This window comes from Polypterus senegalus, chromosome 8 (assembly GCF_016835505.1).
Source record: "Polypterus senegalus isolate Bchr_013 chromosome 8, ASM1683550v1, whole genome shotgun sequence".
In the NCBI taxonomy this organism is placed as follows: Eukaryota; Metazoa; Chordata; class Cladistia; order Polypteriformes; family Polypteridae; genus Polypterus; species Polypterus senegalus.
The window spans coordinates 117611820-117633789 of NC_053161.1; the positions used below are offsets into that span (position 1 = coordinate 117611820).

The 21970-nt window shown below is 37.1% G+C and overlaps 1 protein-coding gene across 2 annotated transcripts in view; it reads left to right on the top strand.

Annotated features, from left to right (window-relative positions):
* The window catches only part of LOC120534250 (anoctamin-4), a 384157-nt gene extending 363215 nt beyond the window's left edge, over positions 1–20942 (top strand). For both annotated transcript variants that reach the window (XM_039761684.1, XM_039761685.1), the window contains 6 exons: positions 5328–5480; positions 6299–6446; positions 8257–8376; positions 14486–14591; positions 18895–19101; positions 20317–20942. In XM_039761684.1, coding sequence (XP_039617618.1) covers positions 5328–5480; positions 6299–6446; positions 8257–8376; positions 14486–14591; positions 18895–19086 — 719 coding nt within the window. In that variant the 3' untranslated portion in view covers positions 19087–19101; positions 20317–20942. The remainder of the gene's footprint in view (positions 1–5327; positions 5481–6298; positions 6447–8256; positions 8377–14485; positions 14592–18894; positions 19102–20316) is intronic.
* Positions 20943–21970: the final 1028 nt, after the last annotated feature.

Genomic DNA, 21970 nt, shown 5'->3' on the forward strand with positions numbered 1-21970 from the left:
TAGACACACCTTCAATAGCAATGGCAAGATATTTAAAAGACGTGAGCATACTAAAAGCAACATCTTTACACTATAATAGGTTTGAGTAAATATTTGCTAAACTGACACCTTTCTTGCCTTGGTGAACCACATAAGTAAAATTAATTCAAAGGTGCAGTTTCAATTAAAACCACGGCACCATCAGAGCTAAGTCATGTTTCACTTAATGTAAGAAAGTCGATTTTCCTATCACTAATAAGATATAAAAAGTCTTGCTGGTTAACACTTTATCAGTTAATAAGGACATGTTTTAAGGCACAGGTGACAAATTCCAGGCCTGGAGGGCCGCAGTGGGTACAGGTTTTCTTTCTAACCCTTTTCCGAATCAGTGTCCAGTTTTCACTGCTAATTAACTTCTTTTCCCTCTATTTTAATAGCCCTGTTTTTAAGGATTAAGTCTTCTGAATTGATTCTTTTCTCTATTAAATGACAGCCAGACAGAAATGAGACATGAAATGAGCCAAAAGATGACCAACTAAATTCGGGCTTCAAACTCCAACCAGTTCCTTAATGAGAAGCTAATTCTTGCTGTTAATTAAACTTGTTATTCAATTCCATGACTTGTTGCTGCTCTCTTTCTGCCACAGCAGACATTTCCAAAACTGTTGATATTCTGTTTTTTTTCTAAGAATTCCTAAAATGTTTTGGTAACCTGAGGGATCAACCTTACTGAGACCTTCATCTTTATTTTCAGATTTTGTTTGATGGGTACAGGTGAGCTGGTCAAGTCCTGCTTGTTTTATGTCTCATTACTGTCCGGCTGCTAATTAAGGAAAAAACAACTAAGGGGCCTGAGTCAAGCTACTTAAAGCTAAGGTTAAAGAAGTTAATTAGCATCAAAAACTGGTCAATAATTAAGAAGACGGTTAGAATGAAAACCCTGCAGCCACTGCGGCCCTCCAGGACTGGAGTGTGACACCCCTGTTTTAAGGTCTCAGAAAATAAGTGCTGAATCTGAGTTTTACGACAGCTTGAGACGGTAATTAAGTTATTTGTGTTAATGCCACTTTGTGCAGATTTTTTTACTTAATCTATAATCTATAATCTGTAGTTATACTTCTAAATCTGTGAGGTGAAATATTAATTAAATTATTCTCATTTATACTGCTTTGGAATGCCCAAAGCAGCACCAACTAATATTTTAAACTGAGTATTTGACCCTTATTTATGAGTATAAAATCAGGTGCATATTCAGAGCTACTTTTTCAAACAACTTTGCCACTAATCGGAGCTGTAGAGTTATTTGAAAAAGTAGCTGCAAATATGCACCTGATTTTATACTCATAAATAAGGGTCAAATACTCAGTTTAAAATATTAGTTGGTGCTGCTTTGGGCATTCCATGTCAAAGTTCCTAAACTAATGAAGCCGTTGCAGCGTACCGTATATCAAACTGCTCATTCGCCTTGTGATCGTCTTCTCCGATACACCATACAGATCTGCAATCTGTCGTACTTTAAGCTGCATAACAGAAGGTGTTCTATTGACTCAGCTGGAATGTCAAAGGATGGACGTCCAGAGCAGGGAATTAAACTCCTGAACTGGAGTGTAGTCGAGTCCGTTCCACCTGTTCTTCGATAATATCAAAAATAGTTTCATCTATATCGGAGTCTAAAAGGGCCGCCAACATTGTAATTAAATCTTCAATTATCTCTCTGAAATACGTAATATCTTCGGCAGTAGTAAGCATTTTTCTAATTAATTCTTGTGCTTCAATTCACCAATCAGTAACTAGAGGGCGTGTTAGAGCCCACCCTCTCAACTTTGACGAGTGAAAGTGACAGTTTTATTTCAAGTCGTATTTCATGACGGTTTGCAGGAATGTTACGGACAAAATGAAATAAATAAATAAATACATAAATAAATAAATAAGCAACAAAAAACATGTTTCGTGACACATTTATTTAGGCTCTCATTTCATGACACATTTATTCATGCTCACATTTCACAGTACTTTTATTTATTTATACATTTTTTTATTTATTTAATTTTGTCCGAAATATTCCTCCATAAGTTGAATGTCCACCTCTTTTTGTGCGACTTTTTACTAGTCACTCAAACTGTCTTTCCTCCAACAGTACTTTCAAATTGTTCTATAAAGTGCCTTTTGTGAAGGTGTTTTAGACATAAGGTTTGTGCTGTTTTTTAGTCCAGTTAAATTATAAAAACTTTCAGATCTGCTCAAAGATACATACTTAAGTGTCCCAGCATATGTCTGTTTTATAATGGAAAAAATCTTTAGACCAAAGAGAAATGGCAGAAGCAGGTTCATAAGTGGATTTAGATGATGAAGAGTAGATAGCTGTACAGAGCCTGTTCTAGAAAGCATTGTAGTTAGACAGAGATATAGAAGATGTGACAGAAGATTAGACTGTAAACAGACACCATTGTTCTTAAGAGCTGACGTGAGCTGGAAATAAAAATAAAAAGAACTGGAGGGCAGATTAAAGGGTGCAACACTTTCAGAAACGTGCCTAGTCCAGAGTCAATAGAAATATCACCCAGAGTCAGAAAACGCTGGTGAGACCAAGGAGGGTGTCCTTCAATTAGAATCAAGTTATCCATTTGCTTTCCTGTATACTAAACTGTAAAATTCCCTTTTTTTCTTTCAGTCTTTATCCTTGCTGACAATTCTTCTCCTTCCTTTAATTATTGTCAAAAGAGAATCTTCTTATTAAGTGCTGTAGCTGCAAAGATCGTCATATCTAGATGGAACTCTCCAGAATTGATGACTGCTTAACACTGGGTTGTTCAATTTTTTTTTAATATAATCCATTTATAAACATTCCCTGCAAGAATTAATAATGCGTCTTCTAATTGCAGTAAAATCCTGTCTATAATCTACTTCCCCCCCACTCACCCTTTTTTTCATAGGCCTTTTCCAGTGCTGTCAGTCTCTATTGTGGTCTTACATTTTCTATACTAGAAACTCCAGAGACGGATTCAATTTATTTTTGTTAATATTCTTTTCTGATATGAATTTCATATTGCCATTTGGGAGTGGGAGTGGATTATAAGTATGTATTGATTGGAATGATATTTTATTACTGTGGAATGTGAAATGTTTTGATTATTTTTCTGGTGAAAATTAAATTAGTAAACATTTGATCAGTTTAAAGTCTTAAAAAGAGTTGGTGACTTCCCGTAAATATACAAGTTCTAAAAACTGTTCAGGTTCTTGCGTAACATTTGTGAAGTCGTAATACAAATCCATGATTATATTATGTAAAATTTTCCATTTTATATCAATTATACATATTTTAAGGAATCCTTTTGTCTGCAAACCCTGAATGTTAAAGGGTGTGTATGAAGTGAAACAGCACGAGTGATGGTGCACAACAGCTCAGGACTATAGTAGGCTGAAGGAATCGGCAACTCCGTTACTGCATGTACTAGTATTTTTTCAGATTTTGAAATTGTAAGAGCTGATATTGCAAATAAAAATTAAGACTTGTAGCAATATTATCAAAATGAGATTGGGGTTGTATCAGAATGCAAATAAAAAGGAAAAAACATATGAAAGCAGTGTATGAAATACTCTGTGTTAAGGGGATTCCCTTAGTTTTCTGTCTTTAGATGAACTTTTGAAATTTTTCTCTGGTGCTAAAATGCTGTCACGTAGGATATACATATCCTAAATACTCTAATTGCATCATATATGGAAATTCCTTTAATTTCAGTTCCACTGTTTTAAAGTAAATCCCAGATTTACTGTGCAAGCAGAGAACTTAGTTTTCTTTTCATTGCTTTGTTTCGAAAGAGAGCTGGCTAAATGCGCTTAAGCAAAAAGAATTTTCATTAAGACCGTTCATTCAACAATTTTCATTAAGACCACCAAGCCCAAATCCAGTGCTGCAGCACTAGTTATTTAAGAGAACAGATGGCAGAAGCACATCTGGGCTGCCACAGGATAGGAATGATAGCTTGAGGTGAGCAGAGTGGACTGGGTGATGAATCAGGAGTGATTAACATAACCAGAACTACTAAATGATCATTGTGCGTCAAAGCCTACAAGAAAAGATAAACTCAAAGTAACAAATTTTAAAAAACATAGCAAGACTTGTCAATAAGCAAAAATCTTTTTTTTTTGTTTTGTTTTATAAAGAATATTCAAAACCTTGGAAAGCAAAAGATGTCCAAAGCAGGTTTAAATGCAGTTGTGGTAATGACAGCACACGCTGTGACCTCCAAGATTGCACATTCTAGCAGTGGGTTGACACATAATACCAACCAAACCTCAAAAAAGTGGTGCCCAAGATAACATTGTAATAATTCAAAAATAAATGAAAAAATCTGCAGTGGGCTGGCGCCCTGCCCCGGGTTTATTTCCTGCCTTGCGCCCTGTGTTGGCTGGGTTTGGCTCCAGCAGACCCCCGTGACCCTGTAGTTAGGATAAAGCGGGTTGGATAATGGATGGATGGATGGATAAAAAATGAAATCTTAAATCAAAATTAAGGTGTAAAAATGAAAGTGTAGCCAACTTCTTTATAATTCAAAACCCAAAGAAAAATAAATTGCTCTCAAAGAAAAAATTCCAAAACCCAGAATAAAATAATAAACAAACCAGTAAATTATAACAAGTCTATTTGGAGTGTAAAGCAGGGTAAAATAAAAGGAAACATAATTTTAGCGCATATTGTCACAAACCCAGCACCGAGTGGTTTCTAACACCTTCATGCATTTGTAAAAAAAGAATGTGAGAGATCTTCCAAATTTTTGATTTTGGGGATTTCATGTATGCTAAAGGCGTTTATTAGTAGGCACCAGACATAATATTTTTAGATTTTTCCTTATAGTTTTTTTTTTTTGTATATTCATGCAGAAAAGTATCTTCCAAGATTTCATTTAACATTTATATTTTACAATTTAAATTACATGGGACTCAACCCTTGGGTGATGATGGGGTACTTGAACACTGTTGCAGGGGATTCGATTTTTTTGATGTTAAATGAAGCATTTACTGCAGTTACTATAAGTACTTACCTAATACTGATTGCATTAATATACAGTTATTCACCATATGCTGTATGTGGAAAGTGTGGGAAAAACTGGAAATGTTACCAATTTTGACAAAGTGGTGTATTTTGATGTCTGACGTTTTAGAGTTTATCCTGCCAAGGTTTGGTAAGTAGATAATAGGCATCTTTGCTCGTGAGCTTACCTGACTGAAAGCTGCTTCCTATGAATAAAGAAGCACCGTTTCTTGAATAATATATAATTTAAAAGAGACCTTCATCTACTAAAGTGGTGCACTGTATTTATTCTGTTCTGCTGTTGTGTTCTCTTTAGTTCTGCAGTTTGGTTTCACAACTATATTTGTGGCTGCCTTTCCTTTGGCCCCGCTTTTAGCCTTATTGAACAACATTATTGAAATTCGCCTGGATGCTTATAAGTTTGTCACACAGTGGAGACGTCCTTTAGCCTCAAGAGCCAAAGATATAGGTAAGACTTTTTCAGAACAATGCCTTAATAGAGTCTTTCCTTCAAGTTCATGAAAGTTTCAAATTTTAATAGAGCATGAACATAAAGCTTCCATAACATTAAGGACTGATTCTAAAATTTGTGCTGATGCCCGAAAGACCCTGAAGTGAATTAAACAGGTTTGAAAATTTCTGGGTGGACAATTGTACAGTGGCTGGCAATTCTAGCAAGGTACATTGGGAGCAAAGTGGAACTGTGGTGCACCAGGCACCATCCTATTAAATTGTGTAGATGCTGTCACCCAATTATAAAGATAGATAGATAGATAAGGCACTATATAACAGATAGATAGATAAGGCACTATATAACAGATAGATAGATAGATAGATAGATAGATAGATAGATAAGACACTATATAACAGATAGATAGATAGATAGATAGATAAGGCACTATATAATAGATAGATAAGGCACTATATAACAGATAGATAGATAGATAGATAGATAGATAGATAGATAGATAGATAGATAGATAGATAGATAGATAAGGCACTATATAATAAATAGATAAGGCACTATATAAGAGATAGATAGATAGATAAGGCACTATATTATAGATAGATAGATAGATAGATAGATAGATAGATAGATAGATAGATAGATAACATTTTATTTGTCCCAGTGGAATTGCTAAATATGGAATTTACCTGTATTTACATGTACTATTACTATATTTTTCTAGGCTGCCCATTTTATCATGTCTAAGTAATTTAATCACACCTAAAAAATTATTTTGAATATTTTTTATTGACTTACACAAATACATTTTTTCACTACAGGAATCTGGTATGGGATTTTAGAAGGCATTGGCATTCTGTCTGTCATTACTAATGCCTTTGTTATTGCTGTAACATCAGATTTTATCCCACGACTGGTCTATGCATACAAATATGGTCCATGTGCTGGGCAAGGACAAGCCGGAGAAAAGTAAGTTAACCATTAATTTCTTTATGTGGATTGTCTGTCATAGCCTGTTGTTGTTGCAGTGTATGTTATACAAATACAGTGGAGAATATCCTCCTTTGAATTTTTCTTTGGGGCTGGGCAGCGATTCATTTTTGTTAGACAATCTGAAGTCTTGTCTGGAGTTTAGTGCTCTTTCACCATATATGTCTGTTCCACAACATCATCATGTTAACCATCTTAAATTAAAGGAAATCCCTCAACTAGAGAGGCTGTTGGCAGTGACTTGCATAAAACAGACAACAGTTCTTGGCCACTCTCTATATGCAGTGATATTGGCTGCCATGGACTTTTCAGATTTTCTAGTGTTACTTGTATGTGTTGGAATTTATTGTAGCTAAAGTGATAAAAAGTGCATGTGTTAAAACTAAGCTTTGGGGTTTTCACACTCTCCCCATGTTTCAGTGGACTTACGCTGTGTAGTAAAAATTCATTTCTCATCCCAGGATGAATGTTAAGTTATGTTATAGTTCATGATGGCTCAAATTTAGACAGCTGTAAGTAACAATGTGCAATGTTTGGGTGTAACTGAGGTTGCTTACAAGATTACTACACAATACTTTTAGACCTCAACGTTAGGTGCAATTGCAGTCTCGCTAGAACATAAAGCCCTTTTCCCATTCAAATTCAGTCCCCCATGTGCCTTCTGGCAAGCTACACCTGTTTTAAAGTGTTTCTGGTTTTTCACCTCGGCATTTATTGTACCATGCAGTTTTTTCATACTATACCTAAGACTTGCCGTGGAATTGTTGTGTTCATGATGTCGTTTTTGTTAGGTGCTCAGATAACCAACTTTTCAAGATAAAAATATTCAACCTGATTAGGCTCCTCACTGTACATAGTTGAACTCCATCTTCTGGAGACAGCTGATCACACTTAATCAGGTGTGCAATATGAATGCTTTAGCAAAGTGAGTGAAAACTCATGGAATCAGATGTTATCAGGGTTCATGTGGTCTCCATGCAGGAAGCACCTGGTGTTCTCCTTGTTGCTGATTCACCACAAGAAGACATAAGTGCTTCCTGTGTGGAGTTTTCATGTTCTCCCCATGTCAGTGTGGTTTTTTTCTGGGTGCTCCGGGTTGCTCCCACAGTCCAAAGACATGCAGGTTTCATGTTCACCTTACGATGGACTGGCACCTCCTCCAGGGATTGTTCCTGCCTTTCGTCTGAAACTTGCTGGCTCCACCTTCCGCATGACCTTCTAGGATAAAGTATGTTTAGAAAATGGATTGATAAAATCCCTATGGAGTTTTTAGGTTTATATATGATAAAAAAAATGATTCCTGCTCAGCACCGAAAGCTACCAGATAGGCTGGAACTCTCTGTGAACTTGTTTGGAAATTAGCAATGACGTTAATGCCTATTGTGACCTTCTGTTACCCCCAAAGGGACACTTGCCAAATCATCACACAGCAGAAAACTCCTCAGTCCATCACAATATCTGTGCTGTTTCTTTTAATTAATACTGGCACTACAGCAAAGGGACATAATTTACATAGGTACTAGCAAAACACTATAATTATCATACTACTTTTGGCAGATTGTAGAATATCAGTAATATAACATGCTATGACAGCTTGTGCTGGCAATTTTTCAGCTTTTCCATGGACATGTGCAGCTTGAACATCTTTGTTTTCTTCACTGATGATCTCATTGAGTTTTAGTTGAGTTACGTTCAATCCCACAGAGTCCTCATACCCAAGAGCATCTTAATGACATTAAATATACTCTTTTCACTTACATCTTACATCTCTTGCATTTCTGCTTTGCAGGTGTATGGTGGGATACGTAAACGCCAGCTTGTCAGTGTTTCAAGTTTCAGATTTTGAAAACCGTTCTGAACCAAGAACCAATGGAACAGAAACATTTGGTTTACCGATAAAATTTTGCAGGTAGGTGAAAAAAAATGAATTACAGGATGTTTACAGTTTAAATAGCAAAATTCTTAAAAAAGTCTGCTAAAGAGTTCTATAAAGTTCTGTATGAAAAGGCTAAATTTGGAGTGTTCAATATGTGCCAATAAAGTCCCAGCATTCATCCATTACTGGACACCAAGTCAATTACTTAGGATTAGACAAACTGGTCATTATCAGCTTACCAATATTATATCAAACTTTTCATCTCAGCATCCTATTAAATAATTCAACAAGTGTGAAATGCAGATATTATGATGAAGTGTGAAAGAGCAGATTTTATTGTGCCAACAGCCAGCTTCTGTCACCAAGATCTAGTATGCCATTCCACTAAAAGCAGAAGAAAAAAGATAATTGTGTAGTAATAAGATTTTATTGGTGTTGGTTTAGTACATCATGACCAGGAATTCAGGAGTATGGATGCCTTGAATGGGGGAGTACAGAAAACAGCCAAACAGGGTAACAATTAAAGTAGTTTAGTATATTAAAAAAGGTGTGAAAGACGATGAAAGGGCAGAACTCACTTATAGAAGGTGTATATAGTGTAACAAAGGCGCTATATAGGTGCCTGACCCGACACAGACTTACAACGGAGGCACTTATAAAAACAAATAAACTTTATTTTTCTTCACCTGTGGGGCACATCTTCCCTGTGTCCCACAGGCACAACACAGTCCCAAAGCACCACACAAAATCATCTCCTTTAACCACCACTCCTCTCCGTCAAGCTTCGTCCTCCTCCTCTCGACTTAGGCTCTTGAAGTGGTGGCTGCTGGCCCCTTTTATAGTCCACCCAGAAGTGCTCCAGGTGTTTGATTGCTGAGTTCCGACTGAACTTCCGGGTGTGGCGAAAACACTGCCCATAATGGCTGAGGAGTCCCAGCTGCAGCACCCCCTGGCCGGCACCTGTGGGACCCAACAGGGCTGCACCCAACTCCAATTCCCATGGAGCCCTGCGGAAAACTGAGGCACCACTCCAACCCAGGGGGCTGCCATCTAGTGTTCAGAGGGAGGTATTGCAAAGTCCATGGCTGCTCCCCCTGAACATATACTGACGGGTGTCCCCACAATACGTAGATGAAGTTAGATGTTAAGAGGGAAGACTTTTGGATACACTATTATGGTCAGCAGATACAGTAAATGCACAGCTCTGACTTAGAGAGAGATGCAGCAGTGGGAAAGTGAGATGTTACACTGTGTTCCTTTAGATCTTTGTATTTGTTCTCTTGTTCACGTGAACCATTGTGAGTATGACACTGTTTTCTCTGCAATTTCTTTAAAGAAAAGATCTATACTTTTAAGAGTTATAATGGTACTGTATTTCTGTCTTTCTTTAATTGCCTTTTTCTTGTCATTTTGATAGCAATATGCGGTGCAATACTGACCAAATAATGCTTCAGAGGATGTAGTAACACAGTTTGTCCTAACACCGCTTTTAAACAGACAAATATTATATATAATTAACAAAAGTTGGGACACTTGTAAGAATTGTTTCTATCAGCTTTCAAGGTTTCATTAACTTCCATTGCTGCCGATAAGCTTTAAGTTGTTAACCCATTACTTGTTCCCTGAAATGGTCCTCTTTGTATTACTCTAAAAATTACATTAGTTTTAGTTTTTGGTAACCAAAACCTGTTTTTTTAGCCTCTGACAGGTTAAGCCTCACCTCTGTACCACTTCAGGTTATTTGCTCGACTTGAACTGCTTAGTTTTCAATAAAAACTGGGAAAATGAGGTTTCATTGTGCGGAGGCCTGCACAGACTCCTCTGTGACATTTGTATGCACTTGGCAGAGTCACTGCTGCACCAGCTGCTAATGCCAGAAAGAGGGGCAGAGCGCCTGTATTAAAGGAAAGCTGACTTTGGCTTCATTAGTGGCTTTTGCATCATTAATCGCAGTAATTAAGTAAAAGGGATCCTTGAATTGGTTTGTGTTAAACTGTAGTAAGGAATGAGTTTAACTTACTGTTGAGTGTCAGCAAGCATGAGCTAGTGGGGGCTCACATGTGCATGCCCATAGGGACTGAAGATTTCAATAACAAATCCACCAGGGCATGTTGTCGTGTGTGGCGTAGACACAACTGCATCCACCATGATAGGTGAGGGGGGTGGATGAGGTTGGAGATTGGCATGCTGATTTTGCGACTTACATTAAAGGAGATACCAGACGAGCCCTTCTTTTAACAAGTTTGAAAATAAAAAAAATATTTGAATTACTCATTCTAAACTAAATCCAAAAAAAACCAAAAAATTAGGAGATACCAGCCAACAGGGGTTGTCTTTTGAGCGAATGTGTAAAGTGTTGAGTGGCACTGCCCAATATTTGTTATAGCAGTAAATTGTTGGCTTGTGTATATATTTTCATGTCAACATTGTTCCTGTAAATATATAAATATATACTGTATACTGTATATAGACAGGAAGTGTTGTAATGGGTCAGTGGAATTCTGGAACCAGAAATGACATCAGATTGTGGTGGAATCTGGAGGACCACAAGAGGAAGTGATGTTGGGTATCTTCTAAGGAAGCTGAGGGTTCGCCGACTGGTCTGCATGGAACATGAACCCTTAGACTGTCTCCCAAGCGCATATGTCTGACAATATATATATATATATATATATATATATATATATATATATATATATATATATATATATATATATATATATATATATATATATATATATACATACATACATACAGTATATACAGTAATAATAATAATAATATAAGGGGAGCTGGAGACACAAAACGTTTTGGGGATGACCTCTCTGTATACTGAAGGTCACAGCAAAAAGAAAACATGTGGTTACAATCAAGTTCAAAGATAGGAATTGGTTATAGAGAGTAAACAGAGAGTTTTGTATAGTGGAGACAGGAAGGGGATGGTCCAGGGAGGCAGGAAAGAGGAAGTGATCTTTTTGGTAGGTGGGATCTGTGTGGGAAGTGGTCAACAGGTATGGATGGCATCATCGGAGGGAGGGTTGATGGTAACATCACTGTTTGGATAGTTCACCTGCTGGGCTGCAGAGGGACAAAAGGAGAGATTGTCAGACAACAGCACCAAACAACCCCGTTCAGCTGAGAAATAAAATTATTTGAGTCTTCCAACCTTCTCCCAAGCACTTGTGTGAGACCATATATATATGAGTGGTTAGGTTTTGGTGGAGGTATATATTTTTTGGGAATATTTTGTTTATGGGTTTGGTGCAATATTTTTTTTTTTCTGTATATACACAAACATTTTTTCTTGTAAATATTTTTCGTCATTTTTGTCTAAAGAGCTTCCTGACTGCTTTTATTTTGTGTGTGTAGTTTTTCATTACAGTAGATCCTTTGAGTGCACTTGTACATATTATGAATATTCACCATTTTTGTCTTTGTCCTTTTTTCCAATTTGTTATTTTCATCTGTGTCTCCTGTCCTGTTCAGTTCACATTTTCTGTAGGACTGGAATCACATTATTACAACTAATAAATCAAACCGTGTACTGTAAATGAATGAACAGACCCTATACTGCATGTTTTCCTCTTCCTGAAATGGAATGGTCGTAAAGGTGCACAACATATTTCTGCATCTTCTCTTCATAAAAAAAAAATATTCTCTTAGTTAAAACATGAGAACTTACTGAAGAACAAAATTCATTTTTAATAACCAGGAAAATCTCTGCACTGCATTTAGTCAATATGACAGATATTTTTCAAACTTTTTTATTGAGTTCAATCAAGAAACAAATGGATGATTAATTCTGACATCACAGGTTAAATGTCAATCTGTGTATCAGATTCTGTTGAAGACATGCAGCTGCTTGCTGACAGCCATCATATTCTTCTCTGCAGAAAGCTTATCCATTCATTGTAAACATAACGCTGATAGGATAAGGCTTTCTGTAATTTCTTTAACAAGTCACTATTAAAGGTAAACAGCAATACTTACATTTTATACAGCTTTTAGAGCATTTTACAGAATGCTACCAAATGCAAATATTCTAATTAATATGTAGACAATTATACAAATAATAAGTTATTGCATGGAACTTACAAACATATGATAGAGGTTTTGTGACTAAAAACATTTGTCTGTGTATGGGAACTGGTGTTTGTCGGCTCGGCTTGGCCCTGTTGGGTTATGGGGGTGCTACGGGAACTGCTGAGACCTTTTATACAGAGCTCCCGCTTTACCTGGAAACCACAATTCTGTGACACTGGACTTTCTCCCAGGATTCTGAATATCAGGAACAGCTGCATCTTATTCGGGGAGCCAAATTCAGAAGGAGGAGGACAAAGCTTGCCAAAGGAGGAGTGGATGCTGAAATCAAAGACAGAGACAGGGAGGAGAGAAAAAGTGTTTATACTCTCGCTTTTTGTACTGTGTGTTGGGACCGTGAAGGGGAAAATGATTTGGGAAGTGTTTTCCCACAAAGAAATAAACATGTGTTGTGCTGGACTTGTGCCTAGGGTTTGGGGAGCTGGTGCGCCCCCTGGTGGCCACTAGTCATATATAGTCACACAAGATAGTTGGTGCCCTACCTTACCTGGAAATCTTTATAAATGGAAGGCCTTGGATAATGGGGTGCCCGACTGAGTTAGTGGAGGGACAGAGGATGGAGCTCTCATTGGTACACCCATAGAGCAAAATAAAAGTTATAATCCTAGTGAGCAGCCCTGCTAGAGTACTTGGTGACCACCAGGAGGACCTCAGCAAGACCGTCATCTTCTGTTTATAGAGATTCCACCTGACCAGAAGTAATGTTGGTGCACCACAAGTACTCAACGGTTCAACACATAGTTGTTCCACATGTCGGGTGTAGAGGACTAACAAAGGTCATCTACAAGAAGTGGAGGAGCAAAACCAAACCTTTATGATTTTGTCTTTAGTCTTTTACTCAAAGGTACAGGCTAATGTGTATGAGAGGTGAAAACCAATGAATGCTCAACCAGAAGTACAGTGCATGGAATTCAGCAACAAGGAATAAAGAATGTGAACTCACAAACAGAACAGAAGCTCTTCTGTATGTTGTCTCATATTTTACATACCACAACAGAATGAAAAAACACAAAAAAGGGTAGAGATTGGCTGAACTCGCTGTAGATATCAACCCTTCATATAGCACTGGCAGTGCCAGGCAGAACACTATTGGTTCAGTAAATGTGATGTGGGTAGTGATTTTCAGTCATTTAACCTGACATGGTCCAGTGACAAGATCAGCAAATCTGACGTACCCTATGAGTGGAAGTCACATAATGTAATGTGACATTGGCTTAAGTCTCAAAACTAAACTGTTTTTTCAGCAGCATATACTGTACACAGCATATCATATTGTAAGATTCTTCCTAAAAAAAATTTAATATGTACTGTATAATTTTACATATTTTTACATTTTTTATCTTCCTGACCTTGTGTGAAGATTAAACCAGTCAGTCATTTTCTAACCTGCTTAGCCCTGAACAGAGTCTTGGGGAGAATTGGAGCCTTTCCCAGCCAGCACAGGGTGTAAGGCAGGAACAAAACCTGGACAGGGTGCCAGTTCATCACAGGGTGAACACACACACACACACCACCCCCCAACTGCACATCCCAGGCACACACTAGAGCCAATTTAGTATCGCCAATCCACCTAACCTAGATGTCTTTGGCCTATGGGAGGTAACAAAAGCACCCAGAGGAAATCCAAGCAGTCAAAGGGAGAATATGCAAACTCCACAAAGGGACGATGTGAACCCTGGTCTCCTTACTTTTAAGCAGCAGAACTATCACTGCGTTACCCCAAGATGGAACTATTTTCAATGAAATCATATTATAAATGTTTAACATTGGATCCAGCTGTTATACTTATAGCTGTAGAAGAACTTAATAGTTAAGAGCATATACATCATGAGAATACTCTGAGTAAAGATCATTTAAAAACATACCTTCCTGTATACATATATATTCTTATATACTGCTACAATATATTCCTCTAGACAATATCATATTCACTTGACTACTGTACAGAATGTTTCTCTCCCTGTTGTATTGCTCCATCTTTGCTGTCTAGTGGATCATATTGCATTTATTGGTCTCTATCTCTCGTTGTTTCCTTCCACAGATACAGAGATTACAGGGAACCTCCTACGTCCAAAGAGCCTTATGCCTACACGCTACAGTTCTGGCATGTCTTAGCGGCACGTCTTGCTTTTATAATTGTTTTTGAGGTGAGCACCTTTGTATTTTAATCTTGTAATTAATTATGAAACCGTAAAATGAACCCATGTTGCTCTAATTTCAGCCTTTATCTATATTAAATCTTCATTTTATGCTGCCGTACACTATGTTTCATAATAGAACTTGTGTTTAAAACTTAAATCTGCTTTGTTTGAATTTTTATTTACTTTTCATGTTATTATATTATCTTTTAATTTCTAAAGCAGATGGTTCCACACAATCTAACAAGCAGAAACTTTCAGTTATTTTGGTAATCTCATTTATACTACCCTGTCAGTCAATTATGCAAGATCCCATGTTCATTCATTTTCTTCGGCTGGTATAGGACCATTTAGCTAAAACTGCCTTTTGTGTTATGTGCACATACTTTACCAAAAGTTGTGTCAACTTTACAGAGCAATTACCTCTAATAGGAAAAAGATTTTAAATGTTTAAAAGCACCATAGAATGTACAATGTCATGACATGAAACAATTAAAAAGGATGTCACCACAGGCAGGTCAGCAGCTGTCACTAAGTGATTGTTTGCACTGTAAGTGAGCCACCTGGTGGTCAGCGTAGCTCTCGTCATAAACGAGTATTTTAGTAACTTGAGAATCCTTCTTCAGAATCCAGTGAGTGAAGCCCAGTCCATAAACATTTCGATTTTCTTGGAACAGAAGGTTTCCTTAGACTAGGGAGTAGCCAATACACAAAGTACTCCTATCATTTTACAAAGGAGCCAGCACAATGGCTACTGCACATTTAAACAAGATACATACATCTTGGCCTTGGTGTTCAGAATGATATCTCCCTCAGTGTTGTCAGATTTGGCAGGGTGTACTGATGTGGAGGAGTTTCAGTGATGTTCTCTGGAGTCAATGGTTGCCCTATTTACACCATGGTTAGCATGATGTGTGATGACTGTGCCACATTTCTGCTCGGGTGGGTTACTAGTCCAGGCAAGCCATTTTTTCAGACTTACAAAGAAAAAAAAAGAAATATTCACACACAAACCACAGGTTCAGATCATCACATGTTAATTTTGGCACTGAAGGAAAATACACTTGACTCCATTTTTTGTGCCTTTGTGAATCTAGCTTTTTAGCCTGTAACCTATGTACGTATGGTCACTTGCATAGTTAACTTATTTTTTTATTAGGCAATGAAAAATAAATCCATTCTATATATGTATAATTCTTTTCAGACGTGTTAGAAGAAGCTGGTGCCTATCCCAGCCGCAGTATATGAAAGGCAGGACACACTGAAGCACACTCATCCATCCTGTCTCACACTCCGCCAAAGTAGACTTGCCATTCTCAGCAAAGGCCCTATGAAGAAAGGACAGAAATGGCAACAGAGATCCCCATGAGCAAAGTGTGGACAAGTCCAGTGCAATACCAAGCAGATGTTAAGCAGGGATTTATATTGTAAATATTGTACGTGTTCAAGAATTTCTTACAGAAATCCTACCTGAATATACTGTACTGTACGTACTGAACCTGGCATTGCAACCTAAGGAGGATCCATAGAAAGAACAACAGGAGTTGTTTATACACAGTAGTCTTTGTCCTTTACTGGTCTGTTCACCTACAGTATTTCCATTCATTAAGTGCAACTAAATTTGTCAGTTCACAGCCCAAATTCAATATTTAGGCCAGATTAAAACAATGCAATATATTCAAATTCTTTTTTGTTTAATTTTCCAAAGTGTGGATCAGGAAGCCATCCACATAAAGACATCTTTATTTACAACTGAGCCACACTTACTGTTATTATTATTATTACATTCTTGTATACCATGGTGCTGTAAAGCAGTGACATGTTGCATGTCTGTTAAAGTAAGTATCATGCTGTACTCTGTATACATGATCATACTATTACTACCATAACTGTACACTTATTTCATCAGTATATTCAGAACACTAGTCTTCGATTGAAATATTCCTGTTCTTATTATAAGACACTCCTACATCACTTTTATACAGTTTTTAACAGAAGCTCAGCACTAATCTTTTGTTTGTTTGGGACTCATACTAAAAATTCAGCTATGCTTTGAGATCGAATCATTTAAAAAAGTAGTGACAGCAGGTTAGAAAATAGAGAAATTGATAGTTAGCAAGCCAGCCACTAAAGATATATGGAAAAGGTTGATAAAATTATGAGGTAGATAAACAGACAGATTTCTGTTGTGGATGCACAAAAAAAAATCACACCTTTTAATGACATGCTGAACAATAAAAACAAAAGAAAAATGCCTTATTTCCAATAAATAGTGTAGAATACTTATCTTTCTTTCTTTTCTGATATTACATATAGCTCTTTTCTAACTAGTCAAGGCAATTCACACAGACAATGGAGAGCCACTTCAACCACCTCCTCCTGGATGATGTGATGGCAGCCATTCTTGCACCACTGCGCTCACCACACATTAGCTATTGGGTGGTCAAGGAGTGAGAGAGACACTTAGAAAACCAATATGAGACAGGAGGTGAATAGGGACCACAATAGACAAGGTAATGGTGAGCAATATAGCCAGGACATCAGAACACATGTTTTCAAGTGATGCCCAGGGATCTTTTATGACAACAGAGAGTTTTATGCTTCATCTGACGGAAGGCAGCCCAGCATCCTAGAAACACATTCAGAAAATGCAGAAGGTACCAATATAGTGACATGATGCTATAAAAATTAAACAATAAAATCATTTTCACTGGTTCATAACTACACTATAAATACAAAGACCTCACATGTTAATATTTCCAGAAGTTAAAGCACTTCTAAAGAACCACAATGAAGCAGCAGAAAAAAAAAAACTGGAAACACAAAAAAAAAAGTAACAAACTGGCCCAAATCACACAGACACACAGAAGTGTATGTAAGTTCACTCCACAACAGTCCAGTGGGTGCAAGTCTTCATTGTAGCCAGTCTCTTACTCAGAAGGCAGGTTGTGTGTCTTATTGAACTTGTTTAATTAGACCGGGTTCAGATTAATGCATTAGTTGTACAGTACTTATGAACTGGAGTTCACAAAACCTTTCTATGTCTTTGATGTGCCGATTATTCTGTCTGTTTTAATGAAGCTTCTTTATTCTGTGTACTAGTCTACCACTGTAGGCAGTAATCAGCAAAAATGTACATTTCGGGGGGTTTTGATTGATGAGACCACCTTTGGCAAACAGCTTTTTGTGCCTTATGGTGCTTGACTTCTATCTAGCTAGCTATCTATCTTGACTTTGGAAATCCTGTTAATCCCAGGTAACCCATAATTCCTAGTTCCCATTAAAGTCAGGTTACAGTACATATGCTATGACAGGCAGTCCCAAAGGCACTTCCAAAAATGCCCATTAGAGGGGGAAATCCTTTCAAAAACCCTGGCTAGATACAAAAAGGGCTATGTAGAATCTTTATAAAATAAAAGGTTTATTCTTACAAACATGTTCTTTAACAAGAATGAAGCTTCTTAGGACACAAAAATACAAAATGAAGTTGCCTAAAACAATAAGGCAATCCAATGCAAACAAAGTCCAAATACTGGAATCCAAAGAGTGATCAAAAGATGAAGAAAACAAGTTGAAAATCCAATATGCAACTCACCAAAAACTCTCAAGCACACGCAAAATGAACAACTAAAAATTGCGGAGGACCCTCCAAGTGATTGTCAGGTGGCCTGGCCCCTTAGGGAACAAAGCAGACAAGAGTAACATGAACGTATCTCAACGAGTCAAAACTGAACAAAAATATATAAAACATGCCTCTGAGCCTCAACAAAAAGGAAAGAAGGAGTAACCATCTAAATTTTCTGCTTTCACTAATCCACGGATACAATAAAATATTTTTACATATTAAGATATTCCTTTCTGCTTCTTAGCTGTCTTTATGAAAATGTTTCACTTTCTTCTTTGAGCAACACATTCTATCTGAAATCTAGATAATGCAAATATCTAACCATACAAACATAACAAATTAAATAATATTTTGTTGATTACAAGGTAAAATCTGAGAGTTGCAGTTACCATCTCATCCTGTGCTGGTTGCTTACTACAGTGAAGCTTAACTTGAAATGCCAGTCTTTCCCTGGATTCTATAAATGGACTAACTTCTATTGGTCCAATGCTTGCTGTCTGATATACCTAGGAATATTGAAGCAAACCATCCAGAATATTACCCTAAAGTGAAAAACAATTATAATAAGCTATTTTCAATTTTTTATACAGATATGACAGTATCAAAATCCATTACCAAATGCAACTGTATTTCACTGTAGAAATACTCTTTCATGTTTTGTAATAAAGTTTTGATTTTATTTTGCAGCACATGGTGTTTACTATAAAAAACCTAATTTCCTATTTGATACCTGATCTACCAAAAGACTTAAGGGACAGAATGCGAAGAGAGAAATATCTTATCCAGGAAATGATGTATGAAGCTGAGCTAGATCGTCTTCAGAAAGAAAGGAATGAGAGAAAGAAGAATGGAAAAACCCACCACAATGAGTGGCCGTAAGTCTGATTACCCAAGGTGAGGCATCTACTGAGTTAAGTGTTTTGATAAGCCAGTAATGAGATGAGAACTGTTACCAATCAAGATGCCAGCATTTCATCTCCCCAGAGCATATGCAGTTAGTTAGGCTCAGTATATAGTGATTCTATTTGACCATATCAGCAAACAGGGAGACAGTGTGCTTTTTCCTTTCCTAAAGCTGTAATAAGGGTCCTACTGCCTACTTCTTAAGGGACTATCAATGACAAGTAGGTTCAAAACAGAGAAGTAAGCAGGAGTCTGGCGCTTTGCCGACTAACAGGTTCCATTCTCAAATTATGCCATTCTTCCATGTTCTGAGCTGTTGTCTTCTGTTCATTATATACCATATGCCATCCATCATTTTCCCAATTTTCTGTCTGGGATTCATTTTATCACTGACACCTCTCATTGTTAACAGCTGTTTAGCATCTGTTCATTTGGTCTGTTACATTACATTAACCAAGCCGTTAAATAAAGGATGATTAAACATGGGACGGCAATACATTTCCACGCTGAATGTGTGTTTTTACTTTGCATATTGTGTTCTGTCCATTATGTAATGCACATCTGGAGTAAGCTTTAAGCCATGTTGGAAACAGCTGTTTACAAGTTGCAAAAGAATACGAACGCGATTGGCCAAGTACATAGAAAATGGCAGTAACTGAGCACAAGATGAAAATCATGATATATGAGTATCACACTGAGGCTTTGGAAGTGACAGTGTTACATGCTTGGAAATTAGGATTTGCATTAAGTAAATTTTGCAATGCAAACACCAATGTTTTAACATCCTTCTGTTCCAGGATTTAAATGCTGAAAATGTGTGTTATGTGTAGAAAAAGAACAACCAGTGTTGTAAGACTACAAGTTACCAGCAGCTACTAAACCAACTACTCTGATAAACAGTTGCTTAGATATGCAATACATTATTTTGTATTTTGTTTGTATATATCTTAAAAATTCTCGTAGAGTCTAAGACTGCATTATTAATGGTGTTCTGTTGAAAAATACAAAAGCAATTATACTTAGCTACTGTAATCTGGCTCAAGTTAAACCAGCTACATTAGGGGTTTGTTTATTCAGTCTGCTGGGGGGGATTACCTCCAGACAGCGGGGTACACTTTCATTGAAAGGGCTCCTTCTGACCACAGCGGGCACACCGTCTTACTCCGCTCTCTTAACTGTTGTCTTATCTCTCTGCTTACATCATAGGTCAACTTTTTGGTCCTCTGTTTACATATTTCCTGCTCAGAAGCCCATTCGCTTTTGGAGAATGAGCAAATGCAACCTCAGTGCATGACAGGAGATGTTACACAAGGCAAGCCAAGCAGCACATTTATAAAATGATATACAATGAACACGTTTGCAATCGGCTGGTATTTGTTTCTAACACTGCAAGCATGTTCTTATATAAAAAAAGGAACCAATGGTGTACATTAGTCTGAAGAAACGTTGCATTACTGGCCATTTTACAACAGTTTGCTACTTTTCTTGGACATTGCATTTTCTTCCTTTGCAGTTTTGCATACTGTGTCTCAAGAGACTGAATGTAAATAACCTGGAAAAGGAAAACTTGGAAACTTTTATTAGCCTGTCAGCATCATCATGCTATATCCTCTGACATTATCCAACAAAACTCCTGTTTACAAAGAAAGTACATCCCTTTTTTATTTCAGACCTTTGGAAACAAATTTATGAATTGACATATTGCTTAATTGTAAATAGCCAAATATTTAAGAGAATGTTCAATTTTCATTAAAATTAAAATGTTCATGAACATGAAGCCATGTTTATTGCTTGTATATTGTGATGCAATAAATGAAAAATATGCATCTGAATTTTACCAGTAGTAATTGACATTTTTTAAATATCCTGCATCTGTTATTGTGGTACTATAGGTGAAAGCATCTGTACGTAGATTTGAATCTGAACCCTCCTACAGTAAGTGTGACTTAAAATACAAGGTTAACATACAAGAATCATCTGGACTATATAGTCAACACAAAGGCCAAGTTATTTAAATGTCTTTTCCATCCATTCATTTTCTACTTTTTCCATTGTTGTGTCTACATAGGCAGCATCACTGAAGAGCCCTAGAAGGACAAACAGAAGAGGTTTGAGACAAGACATTTAAAGTCGTGTACATAGGTGGGGCACAAAGATGGGCCAAATAGTCCACAGAAACAAAACCTCAGTGGGCACAAGAATAGGCGGACTGCACACTGACAATGACGCCACTGCTTTAAGCCCTCATGTCGACTGTGGTGTGCCTGCTAGGGAAGACATGTTAGCAACAGTTTGACAAATAATAAAAACAGGCCATTTTCCATTCATCTTTTACCTGTTTGCTCAATTGTACATTTTAATCTGTTTACAGCTTGACTTCACTGGGGAACGCATTTTTTGTTGAGTTAGATCTTACATTTGTTTTTTTTACTAATTTTTCGGTGGTGAATCCAGAAATGACCCCAGTTTTTTGCTGTCACATCCAGTTTTTACTATACAGGGTACCCTCCATTTTTGTCAAAAAACATACACATTTTATATACAATGAAAACTAATGATATAATAACTTGAATGTACTGTTTATTTAAATTTCTTTTGTTCATACAAAGGATTTGTTGTTACTGTATGACATTTTTACAGTAAACCATTTGAAAATTAATCAGGTAAGCGGTTAAGGTAAAAATTTATGCTTATAGCTTTTCCTGGAGTGTTCAGTGTTAGGACAATCCCACCGGATGCTCCAACAATAGTCAGCCATCATATGTACATCCCATCTACCCTGATACCGTCCTTCCATGACATTCAAATCTTGGTGGAATCGTTCACCTTGCTCATCACTGACTGCACCAAGGTTTTCTGG